The sequence below is a fragment of the Giraffa tippelskirchi genome, chromosome 5 (assembly GCF_054371585.1).
Source record: "Giraffa tippelskirchi isolate mGirTip1 chromosome 5, T2T-mGirTip1v1.2.pri, whole genome shotgun sequence".
NCBI lineage: Eukaryota > Metazoa > Chordata > Mammalia > Artiodactyla > Giraffidae > Giraffa > Giraffa tippelskirchi.
The window spans coordinates 156,002,027-156,021,866 of record NC_137279.1 but is presented as its reverse complement, the minus strand read 5'-3'; the positions used below and the strand labels follow the sequence as shown (position 1 = coordinate 156,021,866).

The 19,840-nt window shown below is 42.5% G+C and overlaps 1 protein-coding gene across 6 annotated transcripts in view; it reads left to right on the top strand.

Moving 5' to 3' along the window:
- CACHD1 (cache domain containing 1) overlaps window positions 1-19,840 on the top strand; it is a 233,652-nt gene that overhangs the window by 154,724 nt on the left and 59,088 nt on the right. For all 6 annotated transcript variants that reach the window (XM_081486538.1, XM_081486537.1, XM_081486536.1 and 3 more), the window contains 3 exons: window positions 15,195-15,321; window positions 18,004-18,148; window positions 19,560-19,776. In XM_081486538.1, the coding sequence (XP_081342664.1) occupies window positions 15,195-15,321; window positions 18,004-18,148; window positions 19,560-19,776 (489 nt within the window). The remainder of the gene's footprint in view (window positions 1-15,194; window positions 15,322-18,003; window positions 18,149-19,559; window positions 19,777-19,840) is intronic.

Below are 19,840 nucleotides of genomic sequence, written 5' to 3'. Positions count from 1 at the left end.
ATCAAAAAATAATTGAAGAGAGTAGAGAAGGGCATGGAATGGACAGAGAGACATTCTAATGGGAGATTCCAAGGCTGGCTCAGGGCAGAGAGCTGGAACTTGAGTCTTTCATTTCCCAGATTCAGTATTTGCTCTCTTTCCCTCAGTTGTGCCCAGTACAGAATGTATAAGAATAAGAGAAGAGTCGGGAAGGACTTCCAAGACATGTGACCTTATCAACAAGAAAGACAGAGTTGATGGGGAGGTGAGAAAGAGCAGGTTTCTGTGGGAGGAAAGGAATTGACATCTCAGTTTTAGAAAAGTTAGTTATCCAAGGGAAAATGTCTTACAGACAGTGGTGTATACAAATCTGGGGCCCAGAGAATGGGCCAGACTGGACATTTATCACTTAGATTCATTGTGTATAGTGAGTCAAAGTCACTCAGTCATGTCTGACTCCTTGCAACACCATGGATTGTAGCCCACCAGGCTCCTCTGTCCATGGAATTTTCCAGGCAAGAACACTGGAGTGTTTGCCATTCCCTTCTCCAGGGAATCTTCTCGACCCAGGGATCGAATCCAGTTCTTCTGCATTTCAGGCAGATTTGTTATCATCTGAGCCACCAGGGAAGCCCAAAGTGAAAGCCACTCAGTCGTGTCTGACTCTTTGTGACCCCATGGACTGTACAGTCCATGGAATTCTCCTGGCCAGAATACTACAGTGGGTAGCCTTTCCCTTCTCCAGGGGATCTTCCCAACCCATGGATCAAACCCAGGTCTCCTGCATTGCAGACAGATTCTTTACCATCTGAGCCACAGAGGAAGCCCAAGAATACTGAAATGGGTAGCCTATCCCTTCTCCAGCGGGTCTTCCCAACCCAGGAATCGAACCTGGGTCTCCTGCATTGCAGGCAGATTTTTTCCAACTGAGCTGTCAGGGAAGCCCAGACAATCTGGAATCCAGAGAATGGGCCAGACTGGACATTTATCACTTAAATTCATTGTGTATAGGTAATACTTAAATCATGAGACTCAGGAGGATCATACAGAAAGTGGCCATGGGGAAAAAATAATGACAAGAGGTCCAAAGACTGAGTCTTGGGACACTTGACAACTTAGAGTTCACTCTAAGAGGAAGCAGCAAAGGAATCTAAGATGGCAGTCAGTCTGGTAGGAGAACCAAGAGAGCCTGAAGCCAAATGACAAAATTGTTTCAAGACAGAGGGAGAGACCAACTGTGCTAAATAGGCCCAGTAAGATGAAGGCTGAGAAAATGAAATTTAGCAACATAAACACCAATTAACTGGTGAATTTGACAAAGGTTGTTTGATGGAATGATAGAGTGAAAGAAAGGCTGATCTTCATCATTCGGGCTCTTAAGAATGGAGCAGGAGACGCTAAGCACATGATCTCCAAAGGTTTACTGAATGCAAAGCTAGAGGGCCACATGGAGTCTAGACAATATTTTTGAATTGAGAGAGATTATGGCAAGGTCATGTGCCAAAGGGAATGATTCAGTAGATAAAAGAGAGAAATGAAAAGAGACAGTTGCTACAGCCTTATCCTTGATTAGGCAAGAGGTGGTGGGATTCCAAGTAGAAGACGGAAAAGCACAGAGCATTCATTCTTAATGGGAAGAAGGAAGAAGGACTAAGTGTGTGGAATGCCCATAATGACCAATGTGATATCAGGAACTTGGAGGCATGACCTGCAATAGTGATTGTGTTTTCTCGGAGAATTTGGAAGCAAGACCCTCAGCTGAGAGTGAAGCTAAAAGACAGGGAGAGCGGGTTGGAGGAGGCACTGAAGACGTATTAGTTACACTAAGATTTTCTTCTGTGATGGAGGTTTTAGAGTAGAACTCAGCTGCACATGATTGAGGATCCTGACAAAGTGCTGTTTTATTCCAGTCTTTATTTGTCAAGGGAAAGGTGGGGAGGAAGAGGATGCTCAGGGAAGAGGTAGGTTGTTAGAGATAAGATCTTGAATTTCGCTGTTTCCAAGATCACGTCCCAAGTATTGATATAACATCCTAGCTGACAAGAGTTGTTCTCAGCACAGTTGACGCAGCTTAGATTTACAAGCCGTTTTTGGCAGTATTCAGGTATTTGAGAATGGACTTGCTTGCATTTGAAGTTTCGTGACATTCCACCAGGCAGTGGCTACAGCCAAAGTCCACATTCTTGAACAGTCATTTGTAATACGAGAAGAGTGGGAGATGGGAGAGGGTGACCTCACAGCTCCCCCTTCCCCTCCTCTCTGGCTCATGCCCCTTTTCAGAGCAAAATTAATGTGCTTTCTAAGCTATCACATGTCTGATATTTACATCTGTAAAATGTCCAGCCTTAGGCTCTTTCAGTCTGTATATAATCCATCAATGGGTTCCTAATTGATAACACAGTTTCAGATTGCCTCTCAGACGAGCTGGAAACAGACTCACATAAATTGTAAACCATTCTTAGCTTCATTTATCCAAAACTAGGTCATGTGTCCATCCATCCAACACACGTGTATTCTTTGTCTTAAAATGACCCCACCACATCTCTACTTTCTAAATTGACTCCTTGTCCCTGATTCCATACAAATAGCTGACGTTCAATAGTGCATGTGTTACATGATGGTATGGGTCATGTTTTGCTCAGGGTCTTTCCTGCTTTTATCCCTAGTTTCTCACTTTCTCTCTCTGTCTCTCTTTTAAATTCCTGCTGAGCTATTTTCTTGTGTATAGCCTGATCCCTAAAGAGAGTTTATTTGAAGAGTCCAAGGAAAGTTGCCTCTTGCTCTCTTGAGTTACGCAATTGAGGTGAGAGTGGAAGTGAGAGTTACTCTTTCTCACCGAAAGAAAGGGTGTCTGGACTTTCTTTATTGTGTTTGATTTAAAGAGCATTTGAAGATGCAAACTTCGATCTTGGTCATATTGCTATCTTCATTGAGAAACAGGATTCATGGGGTGAAAGAGGTGCTTATAAGTCACGTTACAGCAGTAAATGCTGCAGGAGGTACAGATGGGCACTGGAGGCTGTGGACCAAGCTGCTAATTTCAATGGCTTCATCACTTCCTTCTTTGAATGACAAGGATTGGCTATGTGCTGTAGGTTTTTCGTTTTTCTTTAAAATGACTTGAAAATCATCTGTTAAAATGTTAATTCCAATGCAATGTGAAGCTATGTTCTACCTAAAAAAAAAAAAAGAATAAAATCAAGCTAGGAATTTCTAGGATTTTGTATGCCTAATTAATCCAGCTTTGTGATTGAGATAGTATCATAAAAGATGTGGTAATTATTTAAAAAACTATTCAATCACTTAGAAATCTAGACTCTTGAGGTTATGATTCCATTTACATTCATGTATGGTGGTGGGTGTACATATGTACATACATAAAACTAAGTATACAAACAAAGGGAACCTTTCTTCACTTTGATTCCCCTTCAAGTTCTATTCTTCTACCATGAGCTACTGTGGAGTCTCGTCTTCTAGGTTTCTTACAACAATCCTATTACACTGATTTCAGAAGCTTTTACTAGCCACATAGATTCTCGTGTGTATATATGCTCTTTCCATAATACCTGTGATTGTAATGGATACAGCCTGTTTTTTTTGTTGTTGTTGTTTTTTACTTAGCAAATATATTCTGAATATTCTTATGTGTCTATGAAAACAAATATATGTCTCTAAAGTCTCTATCGTTGTAGCAGTGTATAATTGTGTAACAATGTTAAATCAACCAATCTACTCCAGTTCAACATTGAGATTGTCCTAGTTTTTCACTATATCATTGCTCCCTGTGTGTGTGTGTGTTTAGTGGCTTCAGTCACTTTTGACTCTTTGCAACCCTATATACTGTAGCCCACCAGGCTCCTCTGTCCGTGGGATTCTCCAGGCAAGAATACCCGAGTGGCGTGCCATGCCCTCCTCTAGGCGATCTTCCCTACCCAAGGATTGAAGCCAGGTGTCCCACGTTGCAGGCAGGTTCTTTAAAACTAAGCCAGATTGCTCAGGGAAGTCCTCATTGCTCCTTTGGATCTCAAGGGACCCCTCCACAGTTTCACATGACTGCTGTACAGCAGTTGGCACGAAAGCTTCCTTTTTAGAAACTTTATCATCCTTAGTTTCTATAAAATTGTTCTTTGCCATTTATCCCCAGACTTCTCTGCCCAGTCCTTTTCATCCTTCTTCTTGGGCTCTTTTTTCCTAAGGCGGATGTCCCCACATGTTCTCTCTTCACCACCTTCCTTCCCTCACTGTTATCTCCCCAAATGTTCTCAATTTATGCAGCACCCCTGCTCCTACCACGTGCTACTCAGTTCTAAATCTCTCTCTCTCCAGCTGTGGCCTGTTTCTGAGTTTATTTATTGAGGAACCAACTTCAGGACACATATTTCTCTATGATAATCTGGTAGCTACCTCAAAAATTAAACCATCAAACAAACAAGAACACTTTCCTCGAAACTTATTCCCCAATCTGGAATATATTGTTTGTACCCTCTCCTGGTTACACTGGGAATTCTTCCTCATCTTTTTCTACCTGAGACTTCAGGCTTTAACAGTTTTGACCAAATGAGAGCATACGTGAATGAATATTTACCACGTACAAGACACCTGACTAGGGCATTTACCTGTGCATCCTTCTTCCTGCTCATCACACCCACTTGTAACGTAGGTCTCATTATCCTTTTCATTAAAGGGAAACTTGGCTTAAATTCCGTAGTTCAAAGATATGTCTTGAATCCCCTCTGTTTTCTCCACTTCAGATTTAAATCTTCATTGCCTTTCTAGAAGACAAATTAATGTAGAAATCTCCCCCAAAGTTTCCCTTCTATTCTTCCTCATTTTCAATGTATTCTGCACATGGTAGATATTCTAAAGTACTCGCTCTGTAGCTCCATTTCTCAAAAATCGCTGATTGCTTCCCTCAATCTTTCAAATAAAGATGGAGGCCTTTAAATTTCGTCTTCTGCTCTTCTTTCACTTCCTTGTGCCCTCTGAGCTGTATCCTCAAGGAATCCCTTTCATTTCTCCAAATCCCTAGTTTCTATCACTTCTCCATACTTTGCTCTTATTAGGTAAGAATTCCTTGTCTTTTGTAGCAGGTTGGCTTTACTAGGAGGCAGACCCTGAGATGGAGGTTGGCAGTCTGTGGGGAAAGGGAAGGAGACAGGACTGAGCAGTAGGAAAAGATGGGCTGAGGCATAGCCTCAGTGGAGTCCTCAGCCACCCCCGGGGGAGCTTGAGAGTTGTGTCAGCCCAGTCACAATTCTTTATTACTTTACTCTATGATCAATTCTTACTATAGAATTTTAATTTTTTATGTTGCACACCTGGTTGATGCTCTACTCCTTTTAATTTATTTTTTGTATGCCAAGTGTTCAATCCAGTCCCTTGCCCATAGAAGGTACATAGGAAAATGAAAGTGAAAGTCGCTCAGTCGTGTCCGACTCTTTGTGATGCAATGGGCTATACAGTCCAGGGAATTCTCCAGGCCAGAATACTAGAGTGGGTAGCCTTTCTCTTCTCCAGGAGATCTTCCCAACCCAGGGATCGAACTCAGGTCTCCCACATTGCAGGCAGATTCTTTACCAGCTGAGCCACAAGGAAAGCCCAGAAGGTATATAGTAAATGCTTATTGAATGAATGGAACTAGGATTTTCTTTGTATTTTCGTTGTCTCATCTTTATAATGGAATAATCAAGGCTTTTAAAACAACCTTAGTGAAGAATAGAATGTAGATGTGATATGCTGTAAATCAGCACTGGTTTTCTTAGCTTAGGAAATATGCACGTATAAATGTCTCAGGTATATAGAGACTATTGAAACAGACTAACTGGTGATTTCAAACATATAATGCACACAGGAAAATCAATCTGTTACTCTTTGGTACCTCATAAACCATTTTATACTTTTGTCTTATTCTTACCATGGATACCAAGGGAGAATATTCGTCAGTGTTATATAAATGAGAAACAGGCCTTAGAGAAGTTAACTGATCTATGTAAAGTCAAACAAAAAAATGTTGGTATTAACATGACTAAACGTATGTGTCCTGACTCCTAGTCTGATGGCCTCCTTATGACAGATGGTTTAAAATGAAGAGATGTCTCCTCAGCACTGTATTCTACCTACTGATACATCAAACTCTTGACCAAACCTACAATCTTCTCTTTTCACACCCACCTCTGTGGGCCATGTTCCATATATCAGTTAGAAGCAGCTTCATTTTGCTTGTTACCAAAGATTGAGACCAGAACCAAACCTGACTCTCTCTCTCTCTCTCCCTCATAATAAGCTTCTCTCCTGTGACAACTTTACGGTAGTTACTGTGGCAGACACCGGGGTAGTTAAGAGAGAATTCCTCCCCTCACAGAGCTCACAACCTTGTCTTAAGTATGTTGAAGGCACTTGGGATGAGGAGAAAAATCAAGAGACAGATATAGCGTGGTGCTGTGCTGAATGCTCTGGAGCTGAGTACCAAATACATTTCTCATTTCAGAACCTATAAAAAGTGCATCCAGCACAGGTCGCTGTGAAAGAGGGAATAAGTAACAGAAAAGGAAGGTAGCACTAAGTCAGATTTTAATGGACCTTGTATGTCAGTGTGAGGTGTTTGGTTTGGGTTTGGTTTGGTTTTTGTTTCTTAGCTTGAAGTCAAACAGCTGAAGACTTTAAGCAGAGCGGGCAAGAGAGCTTTGTGGAGAACAGATGGAAGGATGATTAGCCCGAGAGAGAAACCAGGGGGCAGCCAAGATCATCCAAAAGTGGGAGGGGCCATGGAGAGAGGAAATTGGCTAGATGAGGGGTGAATGGGGGAACAAGAAATGAAGAGTCCATGGGGACCACTCTTCCAAGTTGATCAGCATAGAAAAGGTAAAAGGTCATTGATAACTCAGGAGGGGATTGAATATAGGGAAGGGTCTGCTGATAATACCTTTTTAATAGAAATGGTGACAGACTTTATTTTCGTGGGCTCCAAAATTGCTGCAGACAGTGAGTGTAACCATGAAATTAAAAAACTCTTGCCCCTTGGAAGAAAATCTATGATAAACCAAGACAGCATATTAAAAAGCAGAAACATCACTTTGCTGACAAAGGTCCATCTAGTCAAAGCTATGGTTTTTCCAGTAGTCATGTACAAATGTAAGAGTTGGACTATAAAGAGAACTGTGGTGCTGGAGAAGACTCTTGAGAGTCTGTTGGACAGAAAGGAGATCAAACCAGTCAATCCTCAAGGAAATCAACCCTGAATATTCATTGGAAGGACTGATGCTTGCTGAAGCTCCCAATATTTTGGCCACCTGATGCAAAGAGCTGGCTCACTGGGAAAGACCCTGATGCAGGGAAAGATTGAGGGCAAGAGGAGAAGGGGGCAACAGAGAATGAGGTGTTTGGGTGGCATCACCAACTCGATGGACATGAGTTTGAGCAAACTCTGGGAGATAGTGAAGGCCAGAGAAGCCTGGCATGCTGTGGTTCATGGGGCCACAATGAGCTGGACACAACTGAGCAACTGAACAACAACAAATTTATTTGGCTCCACCAGGTCTTAGTTGTGGCATGTGGGATCTAGTCCCCTGACCAGGGATCAATCTGGAACCCCTGCATTGGAAGCATGGAGTCTGAGCCACTGAACCAGCAGGGAAATCCTGATAATACTTTTACAGCAGCTTGAAAATATTTATATACTGAAGACGGAGCCTAGGAAGCAACTGAAGTAAAGGAAACAGATAAGACAATGGCGTTTACCATCCTAGTTGAGTATCCCAAACCTGGCTGATCATCAGGGGCACCTTAAATGCTTTGTCAGAAATACCTATTGATTGGCCCCCAACCCAGACCTAGTGAATCAAAATGTTGGCTTGGTAAAGTTTGGGAATCTGAGGTTTCAGGCGCTGATTGTAATGATCAGCCTGACTTGAGAACTCCGTCTCTGTTAATTTTCTCTTATTCCTTCCATGAGTGTTTGGAGATGACCTTGACCTTTGAGTCCACTGGTAATGGTCTCCTGGAAACAAAGAAGAGAGACAGACCAGTGTATCCTGTGCTGATTTTGGATTGGCCCAGGAATTTGTTCTAGGTTATCTAAGCCCATGACCAGGCTGTCTCAACTGAATCAAGGGCAGAATGGACTGGTTATTTTACATTATGTAATTAACTTAGAATGGACACGATGAAGTGTGAGCTTGAAACAGAATCAGAGACTTGTGGATGTCCTCTCCCTAGTATTAAACTAAAGTAAATACAGTGAGATAGCTGGGTCAGTTGCCGTTAATCTAACTTTGGCAATGGGCTTTAGCTGACATGATTGGTGTGGTGGGAGAATGAGAGGGCTACATGGATCCCATTCCAGGCTCAAGGCTTAAGTCACCCCTCACTTTGAGCCAAAATATTCTTAGCTCTAAAATGGGAATAACAGTATCTCTTTGGTGAATCTTCATAGTTTGGCTTTTTCTGGCTGTTATATACTTGGAAAAATTAACCTCTATATGCCTTGGTTTCCTGAATAATAAGTGAAATCTACCTCATAGGGTTGTAAGAATTAACTAAGATAACATAGCTAAAAGTGCCCATGCATGCTCAATGCTCAATCATGTCCGACTCTTTGCGACCCCATGGACTGTAGCCTGCCAGGCTCCTCTGTCCATGGAATTTTCCAGACAAGAATGCTGGAGTGGGTTGCTATTTCCTACTGCAAGGGAGCTTCCCAACCCAGGGATCGTACCTGCATCTCTCTGCATTGGCAGGTGGATTCTTTACCACTAGAACCACCTGGGAAGCCTCAAAAGTGCCTGGTATGTGGTCACTTGATATGCTTACCCCCTCTGGAATAGCATAAACAGTGTCTGGGGGTCTGTGAAATATGGCCTCTCCTGAATACATGGTAAAATGATACTCAGGATGTAAGCAAGGAGTAGGAATTGGAAAGGTGCAATAGGGTATAATGCCAGAAATTTTGTTTGCAGTCCTCGAGATGTTAATTTATTTGATTCCCCTCCCAAAGGATTGCTATTGCATGGAGTATTACTGAGAGGTGCTATGTAATTTCTGGTCTGTTGGGAAAGTACGTGTGTTTTTGTGTGTCTGCAACTCTGTGTATTTAGGACAGCTCTTGTGTTTTACGTTTGGCAAGCTGTGGGAGGTAGACAGCTCTGTGTGCTTTGCTGAGCACTGTTGGGCTGCACATCAGAAAGTCCAGAGTTCGTCCAAGTGTGAGCAAAAGCTTTCTATTACAGAGCATTTTCCTTTTGTCCATATCTCTGCTGAATAATCCTGTTAAGAAAACAAAAGTCACCGCCCAACTACACACAGTTTGTAATCCATCTCTTTCTCATTGGCATGGTGGGCTAAGCGTTAAAGAAAACACCTAGGTAAGGAGTCTGGGGATGTGGTTGATTTTGTTTTGACTGGAGAGGCCAATGATGTAAGAACCAATCAGATGTAGATGATGAAATTGGAAGGAAAATATTTGGGGACTGTAGAATCTGGGGCCCATATGTTAGAATTACCCACAGATAGTTCAGTACACTGTATGCAGGCGGATGTTGAGACTCAGTAGACAGGAAATGAAGAGTACCTGCAAAGAGGAGAGGCACAGTTTTTCAGCTGTTTATCTGATGACAGTTTGTCACAGGAAAAATAAGCCAGTGAGTATGACAAAATTCTTTGTATTCACTTATAATTGGCCTAGGACGTGTAAGAAAGAAATAGTCATTTGCTGAAGCGGATGGAGCCTTTATTCTTTGTCCTCTTACGACTTTTCTCTGGACGTCTAAAGGGTCTTTAGGAACACCTTTTTCAAATCTATTACTTTGCAAATGCAGATTGTGAAATCTTATGGGGACAGAAGTGAAGAGCCTTTGGCAAGGTCATCATTGCCCAACAGATACTGACCCCTAGTGCTTCCCCAAAACTGGGCTTGTGCCAGGCTCTGGGGATGTGAAGAGTTGGCCGCTGCCCTTTTGGGACTGACAACTCCTCTGTGTAAGACATGTGGAACTAATAGTGACAAAAACAAATACATTAAATTTATCAAGCTTTGCTGTGAAGGAAAATACTGTATGCTCTGAAGGAGAATAATATGCAAGGGTAGTCAGCAAAGGTCTCTCTGAGAAGGTGGTTATTCCAGTGCAAAAAGATGGGCATATATGCAACACTAAAAGAAATAGCTCTTGTTATCCAATGGGTTGAAAGGGGAAAAGCTGAGGCTAGGGAGTAGGAAAGGACTGATGGGGTTTGGACTTAATACTAGGCATAGTTAAGTGGGAACCCTTTGAACAGTTTTAAGGAAGTCAATGGTGGGATTTGATTTTCATTTTAGAAAGATACCTTTGGATGTTGGATAAAAAGCTGGGACTTAAACCCATGGCTTCTTATTCCCAGTCCTTCTGATTTATCAAGGTCTCCCTTTTAGTTCCTAAGAGCCAGCCTGAATTAAGTAGAAAGTGCAAAATAGCACTGGGCTTGTGTCCAAATGGCTTTCTCATGCCTGTGAGAAATTTGACAGTGAAACAAAAAGACATTTCAAGCTCACGTCTCTAACTTGTTGAGCATCTACAAAATAATTAACAGGTCCCAGTTCTATAGTTTCTCTGTCAAATAAAAACTCCCTTTATTATCTAAAATATGCTGCTTATTGCTTGATGTCACGCACAGTCCTCAGTGCTGCAGTTCCTGTTGACTCTTCCTTCTAAGCTGTAGCTTGTGTCTGTGCAATTTTCCAGGTAAACCAACCTGTGGGATTGATGGAGAAGCCTACAACATTAGACGCCCAGCTGCTGTGTGCCAGTTTGAGCAGCTCAGCACTTTGTTTTTTCCTCAGAAGTTTAAATGCTCGCTTTAGACTTATATCTTACTTCAATTTTGACATCATTCCTTTTTGGCAAGTGTCTCCTTAATTGTATTTATTTATACTGTATACTTATAAACTGCTGCAACTGATTATTCTGAGAACTGTCAACCTGTTTATAAATTCTGCCTCTCAAGAAATACTCAGTGTGCTTTTTATCTGTTCATTGCTAATTCATTTAGCAGTTATCTATTGACATGTAGTGTCCTGGAAAGAGCAAGGACTTGGGAGGCAGACACCTAGGTTAAATCATGACTTAGGGCTTTGAGCAAGTTCGTTCTTCATCTTTAAAATAGTATAATAGCATATTAGTCATTATAAAACTTCAAACTATATATAAAATTAGTTTGTATGATCCTAAATAAATTTTCACTATTAAATCAGTTTTATTGAAGTATAATTGACATCTGATAGACTTCATCTGTTTAGCATACACTATTGATATGTTTTGATATATATAGTCCCATGAAGTCATCCTGTATCTTCCCATAAAAGACACTTGCTTTTTGGAAGAAAAACTATGACAAACCTAGATACCATATTAAAAAGAAAAGACATTACTTTGCCAACAAATGTCCATATAGTCAAAGCTATGGTTTTTCCAGTAGTCATGTTTGGATGTGAGAGTTGGACCATAAAGAAGGCTGAGCGCTGAAGAACTGATGCTTTTAAATGGTGTTGGAGAAGACTCCTGAGAGTCCTTTGGACTGCAAGGAGATCCAACCAGTCAATTCTAAAGGAAGTCAGTCCTGAATATTCATTGGCAGGACTGATGCTGACATTGAAACTCCAATACTTTGGCCACCTGATGCAAAGAACTGACTCATTGGAAAAGACCCTGATGCTGGGAAAGATTGAAGGCAGGAGAAGAAGGGAATGACAGAGGGTGAGATGGCTGGATGATATCACTGACTCGATGGACATGAGTTTGAGCAAGCTCCGGGAGATGGTGAAGGACAGGGGAGTCTGGCATGCTGTAGTCCATGGGGTCACAGAGAGTCAGATACAACTGAGCAACTGAACAACAAAAATGAAATCATCAGACAAGCAAGCCTCTTCTCTCTCCGTTTACCTATTTTTGTACCAGTTGTATTGGCAGTGGTCTTGGGAGAAGGGAGTGTTTATCATTTTTAAACATATTTAGGATTAACATTGGTCTATGTTGATTTAGTCAAAGTATTTATGTGTAATTGGATTTGGCATTAGAAGAAAGTAAGATTTTAAAATTTATTAAACAAAAGTATCAAAATGTTTAAGAAACATTAATAGTACTTCCACACAGATCTTCCTAGCCTGTATGCTGCAGACATCACATAGAATGCATGCCTTGATGTGCCAAGAACTGGGAATCTGTGCATCAGGGATACAGAGATGGCTCAGATATAGATCTCACCCTCAAGGATCTTTGAATCTAGGGATGAAGTATCGGAAAGTTAACTGTAAGGACAATAATTCTACCTAGAAGGTGTTGTTATTTAGTTGCTAAGTTGTGTCCAAAATTTTTTGCCACCCATTGGACTGTAGCCTGCCAGGCTCCTTTTTCCATGGGATTTCCCCAGCAAGAATAGTGGAGTAGGTTGCCATTTCTTTCTTCCAGGCGATCTTCCCGACACAGAGATCGAACCTAGGTCTCCTGCATTGGCAGGAGGCTTCTTTATCACTGAGCCATCAGGGAAGCCCCTTCACTGGAAGGTGGGAAGTGGTAAAATGCAGAAGGATGTCAGAGAGTACAATGACTTGTCTTGGGGTCAAGCTGCAGTGAGGAAAAACCATTCATTGCGTTCTTCACATGTGTGTGTCTGAGACTGGTGTGCAGAGAAGCTCAGACAGATACAGACCCTGCCCATTGATAACTTCAACCCTGCACTGTGCATCATGGGCTGACAGGTTGGACGCCTGCCCAGCTTTCCTTCCTGGATGGCTTCCAGCATTTCTGAGGATGGAGTGAGCGTGCAGGACCCCAACTCAAGTTATCTAGTGATCAGAATGCCTAACTGACTCCTGTGAATGGGGAAGCCCCCTCCGGAGTCCCCGTATGGATAATAGGGCTGTCACCCACCTCTAGGTCAGGAGGGGCCTGCATGGGGTGCATGCAATGATAGATTGATTGCTTCGGGGCCCCAGGGTCCTCATTACCATCATAACCGTCATCTTCTGCTGCTAGTGCTGAATAACAGATGAGATTTAATCAGATACCAAAGGAGTTCTCAGCAGGAGGGTTTGAGGAATCCTGCCCGACACTTAGGCTCTAGTGCTGGAATGGAACCAGAATGATCTATGGTGAGACTAAATGTATCACGCACTGTGTGAATTCTGATTTATTTTTAAAACATTCTTGCACTCATTGGCTCCCCTTTTAATAGTCTCACTGTAGCCTGTTTATTGTTACAGATGTTACTTTTACATGAGGTCACCCAGCTCTCCTTTACTTCCAAAGATAGCATTTGCCTTTTCACTGCCAGTTGAAGGGCTGCATGGAGAAGAGAGCGAATGTGAGGTTAAGGTTAAGGCTCAGGCTCCCAGGAGATGAGAAAAACCCTTATCCCTATTTATGCACACTCACATCAGCATTGGTCTCCGGAGAGAGGGTGGTCGGCTAGGTCCAATGATGACCTTAATAAGGCCTGGCAGAGTGCTGAGAGGGGACAGGTGTCCTGGTCATAAACTGGCTGACTCCCTTCTTGTCTATTCTGAGACCCTACGCAAGTCAGCAAACCTCTCTCAGCCCACCTCCTCATCTATAACTTGGGTTAATGGACTGGTTACTCCTAGGATATGTTTGAGGCTACAGTCCACTATGTGTACTTCCCAGGTGGCTCAGACAGTAAAGCGTCTGTCTACAATGAGGGAGACCTGTGTTCAATCCCTGGGTCGGGAAGATCCCCAGGAGAAGAAAATGGCAACGCCCTCCAGTACTATTGCCTGGAAAATCCCATGGATGGAGGAGCCTAATAGACTACAGTTCATGGGGTTGCAGAGTCGGACACAACTGAGCGACTTCACTTTCACTTTCTTTCTTCCACAGTGCACTATAGCTCCTTGATATGTGTTGGGCAGGGCAACTGCTAAATATGTCCAAAGGCCTCCACATGGTGCATTTTACATGATGTGGTTGGAGGATCACTGTCCAAATCCAGCTTGCTGCTGATGTTTGCAAATACGCTTTTATGGGACACACCCACCCATACAGTCTTTTACAGACGTCTGTGGTTGCTTTCATATCACAAGGCTGTGTTGGATAGTTGGAACAGGGACTGTATGGTGTGCAAAGCCACAGTTGCCGACCTCCTGGCCCTTTACGTAAGTTTGCTGACCCCTGAGCCAGACTTCAGAGCTTTATCTATACATGTTTTACCAAATAGACCTCATGCTTTCTTTTTTTGCTCCATTTGCCTCTGTCTATCTAATTCTTCTGATTTATTGCTGGTTACAGAAGGGCTGGTTTTCTGCTCATCCTGTATGTCTTGCAACATGTGCAGCAGTACCCCTGCACACAGTAGTGTGTGATACATGAATGAGGTGGTGTGGAGCAGAGTGAAAGGGTGTAAGAGAAGAGAGATTTCATGGAGGTTTGGGGAAGGGTTGCACACAGTAAGGGGGCTGCCATTCCAGCTGCAGAACAGGGGGGGATGCTGTACACTTATGAAAGGAGTCATTATCACATGATGGAAAGAACGTGGGAGCCAGGACACCTAGACTTGAATCCCAGGTCAGCGGTTCCTGATGAGGCCTCAGACAAGTTGCTTAAGCTCCATAAGCCTATTTCCTCCACTCCAAAGTAGGGAATGATAACACCCTGTTCATCCTGGAGTTGTTTTATGGATCAAATGAGATATTGTGAGGGAAAGTCTCTATTGTAGTGCTGGCACATTGGAATCATTCCATAAGCTATTCCTGAATGATTATTGTTCTGGCTTTTTAGGTACCATCCATGCTGTTTCCCTCATTGTGAAGCAAACAAGGTCAGCACACAGGTCTGGACTCTGGAGACTAGACTATTAGTATTACTGTCTTCCACAGTTAGAAAACATACCCCCAAGCCAGCAAATATACACTGACCCAACAGGGACTAGCCCAGTGAGGATGAGATTAATGCAAATGAGTCATTCATGCTGGAAAAATAATCCAGGACATTAAGTGTCACTATACAATGTTAAGAATAATTGCTTCACTTGACTGAAGCATTCATTACATTTTCCATTCATGGGGTATTTTTTTAAGGGACAGAAAGCAAATGTTTAGTAGAAAATTTACAGCCTTAAATCTAGTGGGATTTATTCATACTACAAACCATTTATGCAAAACAGATGCCTGAGGCACAGTGCCTGCGTGCACCTGTGGATTTGGTGGTTATATTTCTTTTTCCCCACTCCTCCAGTTCTTGCAGACAACCTGAAATCCAACCCTGGAATTAAGTGGCAGTATTTCAGTTCGGAAGAAGGAATTTTCACTGTTTTCCCAGCACACAAGTTCCGGTGTAAGGGCAGCTATGAGCATCGCAGTAGGTACGTTGACTTGTTTGCCAGTTTTAATTACTGCTTAAGAGTAATCTGTATAAAATATAGACTCCCCATTCATCCATATGGCTCTGCCTCCAAACTGTGGTTTTAGATACTTATCCTGAAATGATTTCATTATTTAACATAGGTGGGTATGGAAATGCTCAGGAAGGCAAATGATGAAGCCCAGAGCATTTTCAGAAGTATCTAACAAGCCAAGTAAAACAAGGTATTTACTAAGGAATAAAAATATTGAAGCACTTTAGACTGTTTTGCACTTCAGACACCTTTGTTCAGAGACAAATGGTAATACTTTCTCTAAAGACCAGCGCTAGAGGACTTCACAGCATATCTCAGAGCAGAGCTTGTTATTCTCAATTTTCTTTTCTGTGATAGTGTGCTTGGCCATCCTTTTGACGTTTACATGTCTGCTACTAGAAGTTTTGAAGGCTGTCCAGAAAACACTGGATTGAGGATCATTAACATGCCATTTTTCTCAGGAAATAACTTGAGATGCTACCACTTAGCCAGAAGGGCAGTAATGGTGAGATAATTTGTATGACAAGACTCATCAATTTACAGAATCCCTTAGGCAAAGATCCTTTCCTTCTGAATCCTCACAGTTTCCCTTTTGCAGTGTTAGATGTTTGGTGCCAGAACTTCCTGAACTAGTGCAAGATACCTGATTTACCTTTTTTTGAGTGTAAATTAACTGCCATCTTTATTTTTATTCTTTCCTTCTTCATTTCAAATTGTATCTATTTGCTAAACTTACTGTGGTAATCACTTCATGATGCATGTAAGTCAAACCAGTGTGCTGCTGTATACCTTAAATGTACACAGTGCTGTGTGTCAATTACATCTCAATATTGGAAGCAAAAAGTAAATTATACCTAAAATTGTTCCCAGGGAAAATACTCCCTCTGTGCTTCTCCTAGAAGGACATTTGTATCACTTGTATGGTTTCTTCCATTCCTTCCTTAGACAGCATGGTGAAGACTTGAGCATCTTGGAGACTGTACCAGAGTCCATGACCTTGGATTCTAGGGCCACTCATCTCTCAGGAGAGGCCAGAGACACTTCTCATTTACTTCTAAGAAGATAGGTTAGATGGCATTCTGCTTTAGCACCTTGTCACAAATCAACATTCACCTTCACTCAGAAGGTTTCACAAATCTCTCCCCCTAAATAGGCCATTAATCAATCTTCAAGCCTCTGTTCCCTTGGCAAAGTAATCTGAGTTTCTCTCCTCATAGATTGCTGTTGCCGTCTCTTTACCTGTCCTCTGAGGCTTTTGCAGATTGTGGAGTGGGTTTGCAGAGCATTCCAGAAAGGAACCAATCTCAATGTGAGGACCACCTCCCAGACTGTACATATAATGCTGCTATTTATGTATCCCATTAAAGCAGTTTTTAACAATTTACTGTGACAGCATGCAGACATATTCTGCTTTTCATTTATATGAGTTGAATTGGAAAAGAGGAGGTATGTCATTAAAAAAAAAAAAAAAAAAGAATCTACTCTCCTAGCTTGGAGGACCTGAAAGTTCAGTATTTGACATGGTTGTCAATGTTGGGATATACAGATTTCCTTATTTTCTGCTGTCTTCTTTGTTTCTGTAGCCACCAATTTTGGATCCTCTTTATTCTATTTCCTTACTTGGCTTAATGGTATTCACTAGTGAAAATATAGTAGTACCTCAGTGTTAATGTAGGACTTTTGGCTTGAGAACAATTACTGTATACTTGGCCTGATTTTGAGTTTTTTTGGTGCTTTGCCTGTATTTCTTAATTTGTGCCCAGGCTTTTGTGACTCAACTGGCATCTAACATTTCACGGAAAAATCTGGTGTTTTAAGGGTGTCCATAAAGGAGAGAATTCTCTCGAGGCTGATTTGCTCTCTTAAGCTCCCTCTAATTTGTTCCAGCTTTAAAACTGTGAATAGAGCCCTCATTAAACCTCTTCTCACAAACCTGCCTGCACTGCACACTCACAGAAGGCCGCTTTGATGGGAGGTTTTTCTCCTTTGGAGTTCCCCTATCCACCCCCACCCACTCTTCTTAATGTTGGCAAACAAAAACCTGGCAAGAAGAGTGGCTATCACAGGCTTGGACAAATCTGATGGCACGGTTTTAAATCTCTGATAAGGGGCCTTTTGGTGGCTGACCTGTGTAAATGGCTTCAGTACAGAAAGGAAAGGGCCCTCCTAGCAGTGGCTTTTGTCTGGAGAGAGAGAAACCAAACCTGCTATTCAGAGCCGCCCAGCATGCTCACAAATGCCTCGGTTTTAGCCAAGCCCCACTCAAAGTCTGCAGAGGGCCCAGCACTGAAAAACAGTGGACTTTTTTCTCCCTGCTAGTATGTCTCTGCTGCCTGTTGAGCCACCAGGTCCATTTCCTGGGAGGGTGGACTTGCACACAGGCTGAAAAAGCCAGTCTTCCAAAGGCTTTGCTTCTTAAAATCTTCTCCCAGTTGCTCTAATCTTTGGAAGACAGAAGTCACCAGTCCCTGTTGTGCAGACACCTGCGATAGTCTTGAGATGTTGTTCTCAATGTACCAGGATAGTGTTCTCATTCCATGCTGGTCTCTCCACCCTCGTGCCTGCCCGTCTGTAGCACTCACAGCTGTGTTAGGTCCAAGCCTTTCTCCTAAACCAGGAGTGACCCCTGAGAGCTTCTTGCCCTTCTAGACCTATCTACGTCTCTACTGTCCGGCCGCAGTCAAAGCACGTAGTAGTGATCCTGGATCACGGGGCCTCGGTCACAGACACGCAGCTTCAGATCGCCAAGGATGCTGCTCAAGTCATCCTCAGCGCCATCGATGAACATGACAAGGTATCGATGACCCCAGTGACTCCCTCTACCCTTCCCACTAGCATTGGGTCTTTCTTGAATACTGTTTTTAAAACACCATATGTTTTATGGTATGTGTTTTTCAGTCCACCTCTAAAAATGACTTTGAAAAAACAGAGTGGTTTACTTTTTATTCTTGTATCTGAGGAAGCAGCTGCCGATACTAGTTCCAGATCTTTTAAAACCACCCCCACCAAACTGGGCTTCCCTGACAGCTCAGTTAGTAAAGAATCCACCTGCAGTGCAGGAGAGCCTGGTTCGATTCCTGGGTTGGGAAGATCTGCTGGAGAAGGGATAGGCTACCCACTCCATTATTCTTGAGCTTCCCTTGTGGCTCAGCTGCTAAAGAATCCACCTGCAATGTAGAAAACCTGGGTTTGATCCCTGGGTTGGGAAGATCCCCTGGAGAAGAGAAAGGCTACCCACTCCAGTATTCTGGCCTGGAGAATCCCATGAACTGTATAGCCCATGGGGTCCCAGAGTCGGACACGACTAAGCAACTTTCACTTTCAATTTCAATTCAATTCCACCAACCTGAGTCTTACACTTCCTTAATGGCTTCTGTTAAAACTGCTAATTAGCTGTAACTTTCACACTGCTAGTTATACTAAGGAGAAACAAGGTGAAGGCTTGGACACTAGTGGGTGGCCAGACTTTGTCTCAAGATTGATAGGGGAGGGATAAAAGCAGGCTGCTAGAGGTTTATTAATCTTTAGGACACCTTAGAGATAGGTGTGTTTCCAGCTAATGATAATCTATCGCCTGTAGACATTTGACTTTTCCATCTCCTAAGGTTTTGCTCACTAATCTAATTGTTTAGAATACACACCCAGGACTTACCTGACAGTCCAGTGGTTAAAACTTTGCCTTCCAATGCAGGAGATGCAGGTTCAATCTCTGGTTGGGGAGCCAAGATTCCACATGCCTCAGGGCCCCCCCAAAATACATAAAACAGAAGCATTATTGTAAAAAATTACTGAATTACAATTTAAAAATAGTCCACATCAAAAAAATATTTAAACACACACACACACACACGTACCCTTTACTGTTACCCTCACCCCACCTCCAGTTGGAAAATGATGATTGTTAGCACTTGTCAAGATTTCTCTCTGTGTCAAATATTGTTTTTAATGTTCTAGATGAACACCATACTCCTGACTTCATCTTGGAATAAAAACAAAACTCTAGGGTCTGAGTCTCTGTCCCTTACCAATCTTTAACTGTTCTTCAAATATGATAGATTGATGCCTCTGGACTTCTATTTTTAAACTCTTCAAAACTGCCCTGTAGGACTTCTCACCTTGTGGGCTCTTCTGAAATGTAAAACCCTTTTCCTTGGCAGAATAACAAGTTTTTGTTTGCTTGTGTGTGTGTTTGTTTTCCCCTCCAGATTTCCGTGTTGACGGTGGCAGACACCGTCAGGACTTGCTCCCTTGACCAGTGCTATAAGACGTTCCTGTCTCCAGCCACCAGTGAGACAAAAAGGAAGATGTCCACCTTTGTCAGCAGCGTCAAGTCCTTGGACAGCCCTACCCAGCACGCAGTGGGATTTCAAAAGGCATTTCAGCTGATTCGAAGCACAAACAATAGCACCAAATTCCAAGCAAGTAAGTGCCTTTGCTCTTATGGCATGGCACTCATAAACTAGATAAATGATGGTGATAGAAATAT